General features: G+C 38.0%; 1 protein-coding gene across 6 annotated transcripts in view; it reads left to right on the top strand.

Annotated features, from left to right (window-relative positions):
• The window catches only part of IRAG2 (inositol 1,4,5-triphosphate receptor associated 2), a 1,240,358-nt gene that overhangs the window by 328,536 nt on the left and 904,512 nt on the right, over positions 1–7,310 (top strand). For all 6 annotated transcript variants that reach the window (XM_044087670.1, XM_044087672.1, XM_044087673.1 and 3 more), the window contains exon 12: positions 251–307. In XM_044087670.1, the coding sequence (XP_043943605.1) occupies positions 251–307 (57 nt within the window). The remainder of the gene's footprint in view (positions 1–250; positions 308–7,310) is intronic.

Raw genomic sequence — 7,310 nt, 5'->3', positions numbered from 1 at the left:
GAAAGAGGCAGATATGTTGGTGGAGTATGGAGTATATAAACACTGTATTTTATACATATTATCATGCTCAGGTTTGTAGCTGTCACATTGTGACCTTTTCATATTTTTAATATTTGTCTGTCTTTTCATTTTATTGCCTTTGACATTTGTCTCGTGACTACTGCTACTGCTGCTATCAAATTTTTAGCACTTGTCATTGTGTTGCTGAGCTTATTTGCAGCCTACTGATTTTTTTTTCTCATTTGCTTAGGAAAAACTCCAGGAAACTGTGTCTATTGTTGCCAGCAAAGAAGCAACACTTCAAGAGGTTAGTCTGATGAAAATATGTACTTTTATTGATTTTTGTTTTTCCAGGATAACTGCACAAATATGAGAATGGTAAGCATTTGCTTGTGCTGTCCACTGTTTTGTTACACCATTCATTTTTCCAGCGTTTAATTATTTATTTAACAATGAACAGTAATGGCTGAAAAATCTCAAGTACAAGGTAATATATTAATTCTGTCTGGTCATTGTGATAAGAGTGGTGATAATACGAATCAGTTGTATTAGCCAACCTTGTTACCTTTTTTTTTTAAACTAATTGTGGTAAAAAAAAATTTGAGATACTCCACATGTGACAGTATTCTAGCATGTTAATACCAGTGTGTATAAGTTTGAGGGCAACATTAACATTTTTATCACCTCTGTAACCAGTAAGGTCATTTGGATTGGTTGGGAGAGAGTTATGTCACCATTTTAAGGGCTAGAACTAACACTTCAACACCAGTGTTCTGAATGCTGAATAGAGTACAAGTATCTGCTACCATCAGTGTAAATTTGCTAACCTGTCTTAAAGCAGCCATGCTATACTTCTGTTACTGTGCTAACTGAAGCATAAGAGCACCTTAACAATGGCAATTTGATATGCAGTCTTAAAATCCTACACAAGACAAAAGTTGCAGTAAAATGCGTAATGTTTTTTCATATTAAAATGTTACCATGTTTTTAGTTTACTATGCTTTTCTTGTGGAATTTGGTTGTATATGCATATCCACACCAGAGTCTGGCTAAAGTTTATAAAAATTCTGTCTGCCTGTGTGGGTGTATATAAGCAAGTAGTTACAGAAATTAATCATATTTCAAAAGTGGAATGGTGTTATATCAGTATACTATTTTTATAATAAGAAATGAATACAGAGGAAGCCCGTTTTCTCAGTGACATAACCATCACTAGGTTGGGCAGCATTTAATAATACTGGACCTTCTGAATATAATGAGATCAGTGTGCTTGACAGTATTTAGTAACACTAAACCTCTCTTCTAGGTTGTTGGGCATCAGAATGTTCATAGCCTCTCCAGTATTACCAAGAACCTGCCCCCGCTTTGCATATTACTAGCTTTAATGAAGTTGCATGATTAGGCAGGGTAGTCAAGCACAGCAAAGTGGTGGTCCTGCTTTACAGCTAGCTGTGCAACAGGTACAGGCGATGGTAGGAATTAGAGGCCAGTCGTAATGAAACGGGAAATGGAGAAGTCACACTTTGGATTTTGGTGGTGCGACAAGGAGTAAGCAACAGAAGGAAACCTATTGCAGACTTACTCAGCTTTATGAAAGCCTTGCACATCAGTTGCATCACTGAAAAGGGACACCGATACCTCTGTGGCTCACCTTTTTGTCATTCAAATTTTTTAGGATGCAGTTGTTAATGGATGATTCGAATCTCCCGTTAACCACTTTTACTAATGAGTATTACCTCAGCAGATAGCTAACTCGTATGTCTGCTTGTGTGTGACCTGCTGTTTTTACATTTTTAGGGATGTGAGGGTGTACGTTTCTACAAAAAAAATTGTAAATCATTTGTCATTTTACAGATCTGGAGGTCCTAAGTCAACCAAATGAGGGTTATCTTAATGCAAGTCAGTCCTTACTGTAATTTTTTAATGTCAAATTACTTTTTTAAATTAAATGCTTTTCTACTCTTATAATATTTCTGCGATTATTTTGTTTCTACAATTACTTACTGAAGCAGCCCTAAAGTTAATTGAATAAAAATGCAGATTGAAAAGGCGATACGCTGGTTATTAGCTTGTCATCTCCCTTTCCTCCCTGGAATATTAATGAGTGAGCAGGAGACAAACACTGTTAGAAATGTTTGTTTGCTTAAATACAATAACTTGGCAGTCAAAAATACAGTGTAACAGTCGCATGCATATGCCTAAATTAGCTAGCATTTGAGTTCCTCATTGACTTTTTTTTTGTGTGTGTTTTCTGATTTCTTTTGACAAGCAGTTCCATGTTGCAGAATCAAGTTTACGGAATGCTTTTTCACAAATTGCTTTAGTAGAACATGGTCTAGTTAGCAGTAATGTATCTGCATGGGATTTCTTAAGCTATGTGCTTCTTATTTCATGTTAAGTAGTAATTTGTGAGGTAGAAATAATGTTAAATAATTCTGAATAGTAAGATACCAAATAGTTACTTGCTCTGGCATGAACTGGTAGCCAGTTTAAAAAAAAAAAAAAAAAAAAAAAAAAAGTCCTGCTTTCTTGCAAATAGAGCAACATTGCAGATTCTTTCAGTTTTGCACATACCTCTCAACTGTCCAGATTTTTACAGTATGTCCAGATTTTTGCCTCAAAATTTTGGTCTGTTCCTCATAAAATTTATGGTTTTCTAGCAAATCACTGGGATGTTCTGAGGAATTAAATCGCTAAACAATGATATGCATTTGAGTTTCAGACTTCATATATTTTAGAAAATACATATTAATACACATCTTGTTATTCTGGCTACTTTTTTAAGTATATCAGAACAATATTTAAAAGCTGTCCCTATGTTTGGGCCTTTGCCCCCATTATGTCAGACTTCATCCAGATTTCTTGGGCTAAGAGATTTAGAGGTATGGTTTTGCATAGGAAATGGGTATTTAGTAGTAGCAGATAGTATTTTAGGAGGAAGGCTATGTTCCAAATTAGGGTTTAGCCCATTTCTGCTAGGTCTTGCTTAGCGAGTGGAACAAGGAGGTAAGGATACTGTTACAAAACTTCATTTGCATTGGTACTTTTATTGGTTGCTTCTGTTATGCTGTTGAAAAGGCCAAATGTAGGTCAAAATGTTATCATTGCTACTGCACAAGGAGATAGGGAGTTACATTGAAGACCCTGCGTTTTCTGAGATGGTAATATGTTAAATCTTTGTTTGCCAAACATCATCATTCCACATTTGATGATATTTTTGGTGAGTCCATTAGATGTTCTCTTGCTGGCTAATTATTTGAAATCCCATTGGACTGTTAAAGATAGATTGGATGAAAAACTAATACTATGTGTAGACAAAGCTATAATTTGGCTAAAGAGCTAGCTTGAGAGCTGGCAGATCGTATGTCAGGTCGTTTAAGAAAACAGAGGAGATTAGCTAGTATGATAACGCCCTCTGAGAGATGTCAGATATTCTAGAACCTACTAAAAACCTGAAAGATTCTGTCAGACATGTCATTCTTTCAGCCATACTGTGGTGTTACCAGTGTTCTCTACCTAGTTTATTCAGTAGTAGATTGAAATTCACTGTTTCAAATGAAGTGAATATTTGAATAAATGGTGTTACTGGGGCTGCAATTCATTATTTATAGATGTAGTCAGTGAATGTAGAAAGGGCAGTAATGGTACTGAAGCTATGGCAAAGTCCATGCTGCCAATCACAGCCAAGGCCATCTGCAATTGCATGCATTTAGATTTGCTTATAAACTTAGTTTTTAATTGCATTTCTTAGTGACAACATCTAAATAAGTGTCTAAAATCCTTGGATGATATAGGACAAGTGACTCATGCTTCCAAGGTGATAAAACTGATAGATTGATAAATGCCCAACTTCCACATTCAGTCATGTCTCCTGACATTCTTAGGAAGTTAAGGTATACTGTCCAAGACTCTGCAGGTTATACTTCTCTAAGATTAAATACAATTCAAAGAAGTGCTGGGGAGTTCCTATTTTATTTTGGTTCAACTTGCTACTTACTTGGATATCTGGTCTCATTCTACATGAAAGGGTTGTATCTCAAAACATTTAAAATCACCAAGACTTGGTTTGGCAGCTCACTGCAGAGAATTAATACTAGGTAGCCCCATTGAGCTTCATATTGTAGTCCTGGGTTTGATTCCTAAGTTTCCATCTACATACTTTGTAAATCAGAGTAAGTTACTTAACCAGCAGTGCTCTTGGGTTGCTCCTGGTAAGAAGTGCGCATGTCTGTTGGATTTACCTAGTTAAACTGTTCTGAACTGCATATATATATATATAAATGCTCACACAGGCTTGCATGTTAGTAGCAGAAGAGGCCCTTTATTCCCTTGGAGTAAGTTATACTCTGAGCTTCTGTGCCCTTAGCATAGTTTGGAGCCATTGGTATGAATCTAACCATCCTTCAATTCATCATTCTGGTTTCATAATTAATAATCCTAACAAATTTAGGTCATGAGGGTCTGTAATAGTTTTTCAAAACTATCTTATAACATTGTACAGTTTGGAATTGTGGCTGCTCCCTAGATAGGATCATGTAACTCCTCCTTTATAAATGTTTAATTTTTTTCTTGTTTGTCCTTAATATCATTTGACTTGTCTCTGTTATTTATGCTTTACTGTATTTGTTGTGTATACATCAACACTTGGATGTCATGCATGCTGTATATCCATCTCCTATATTATTTAACCTGTCCACTTGTATAACAACAACCTAGGCTGGGCCTGAAATTGGTCATTATTGATATGTGTTTTATTCTTGTGAAGAAACGGAAATAAAATAGAAGGTCCAGTAATTATTAATGGGTATTGTACAAAAATACTTCTGAAATACCCTGAACACTCGAGAGCTAATATTTTTGAGTATATTTAAAGCTTTGTGCAATGTTTTCTGTAATAAGCAACATAATATACTAGAGTCCTCTCTTTACATCTTAAAATTATTACTTCTTTTTTCAGGGTATATTTTATATTGGCGTAAATATTCTTCTGTAGTTGAAGGATGTTTTATTGTTCTCGCCTTTGATAACTAGGATTATAGCATCGTTCATGTATTTATTTACTTACATTTTAACTGTTTAAACATAGTTACACATTTTGTTTAATCTAGTTTTAGTATTTGCTATTTCACTTTTCCTATCGGCTGTGCAGTGTCTTATTTTTCTTTTGTAAAGTTTTTCATTTTACAGTATATTTTGTTCTAATGCAATTGGCTTGATTCATTATGTGACACAATGTATCTACTACTCCAGCTATTGTTTTTATATCCTGCTAATTAAATCCTGATCATAACTGCTTAGTGCATTAATTTTTGTCAGAAATGTATTTGAGCAGTCAATTTCTGGCTAAGTGAACTTTTAATAATTTATAGACTGCATTTATAAGCTGCAGTTTATAGGTACATAGGTAGCTACTAGGCTATCTGCTCTGGGGCCTATATAAGCCTAGCCAAAAAAGTTCCCTGGCTTTCGCCACCCAAGAAAGGTATTTTCCTGCACCCCTGTCTAGCAGAGCCACAGAAGTGATCCCTGGGGTGTATTCCCTATTTTCCATCCAATTGTCGAGATTTTTCTTAGAGGGCTAATGAGGAGCTTTGCTTGACATGAATGGGTAGTCTGTTCCAGAGCATGGGAAGTCTCTGGGACAGGAATCTATCCCTCCAGCATGTTCTGTTTACTGTGACAGCAAGGTTTAGGTCCCTGGAGGGTGTGGCTTGGAGGGATTGGGGTTTCTTTAAGTGTCGCATGTCCAACAGATCTGGGTTTGACATGGTTTTGTATGTTGGGCAGAGGTCACATCTGAGTAGGCGATAAGCTGAGTAGAGTTGGAGTTTTTTGAGATGGTCTGCGTGTGGCATCTGTTTGATTCCAGTAACTGTCTTGGTAAGGTGTTTGTGACCTTTCTAGTTGTCGTAGATGCCTTATGAGGTACATGCCAAATGGGGTGTTGTACTCTATTATGTGTCTGATGAGGGATGAGTACAGAGGATCAATGACCTCTTTTTTTTCTGGAGATGAACTCTTTTGAGGTGAGGTGTGCCACTTAGAAGGATTTCCTGACTACTGTGGCGATGTGATTATCAAAGGAGAGACTACTGTCCACCTGTGTCCAGAGGTCTCATCAGACTTTTGGTGTTTAGTAGGCTACCGCCTATGTGGTAGTTATTGGGTACAGTGTTTTTCCCAAAGGGGATGACGATGCACTTCTTGGCATTGAACTTGAGGCCATGACTTTGACACCAAGCATCAGTCTCAGTGAGGCCCCTTCATTAGCCAAAGACCTGCTGTATTAGCCTGGACTTCTGAGAAGTAGATGCCAAACAGGAGAGGACACAGGACCGAGTCCTGTGGTACTGCACTTGTCACTGGTCTTAAGTTGGATTTGGAGTAGGCTACTTTCACTGTGTTGGTTCTGTCAGTGAGCCAGTTGGCCACCAATCTTGTGACATAGGGATTTATGCCCAGTCTAGTGAGTTTATCTATAATTCCAGAGTTGGGGATGGTGTCAAAAGCCTTGTCAAGGTCAAGATAGGCTGGATACACCACCTTACCTTCGTCCACAGCTCTGGTGACTGCTTCAAAGAAGTCGGTCAGGTTTAGGAGACATGACCTACCTTTTACAAACTCAAGCTGAGTGGGGTCCAGAGTTTGGAGGTTACCTATGTCCTTGTTTATGATATGTTCCATGGCCTTACAGACTAGGCTCATCAGGCTAATGGGGCGGTAGTTCCATGGGTCCGTGGTGGTACCCCCTTTGTGGAGTGGGATAACCATCGCTGTACGCCATTCAGTAGGCACAAGGCCTAAAGTGAGGCTATGATTGAACATGGTACTTGGGTGAGGTGGCCAGTTCTTTCTGTAGTTCGTGCAGAACGCAGCCTTGAATGTTGTCTGGTCCCATGGATGCTATGTTCTTGGCTTTAGAGACTGCGGTCTTTACTTGTGTAGCCGTGATTACAGGGGCTTTGCATCCTTCTGGTATAGTGATTGGTCCTTTGGGGGGGTGAAGTTTGCACTGAACCTATCTGCCAGGATGTTGGCAAAATCAGTCAGTTCTGTATATCTAGTGCCATTGTGCTGTAGCTCAGAGCAGATCTGAGTGTCACCATTGAGATTCTTGAAATAGCTGTAGAATACTTTGTGGTTGTCTTTAGAATCAGTGGATATTTTACTTTTGTAACTAGCTTTGGAGGATTTTGAGGGATCTCAGCTTCTCACTGGCACTTTTTTGCAGCAGCTTCTTCCCTCTGTTGTAGAGTTTATGGCAGGGGACCACCAGATTGGCTTCCTTTTTTTGAAGGATAGCGTCCTGG

Source organism: Protopterus annectens, chromosome 11.part0, assembly GCF_019279795.1.
Source record: "Protopterus annectens isolate FY-2018-M chromosome 11.part0, PAN1.0, whole genome shotgun sequence".
Classification (NCBI taxonomy): domain Eukaryota; kingdom Metazoa; phylum Chordata; order Ceratodontiformes; family Protopteridae; genus Protopterus; species Protopterus annectens.
Note: the sequence above shows the minus strand (reverse complement) of the source record. Positions and strands in the feature narration are given on the sequence as shown.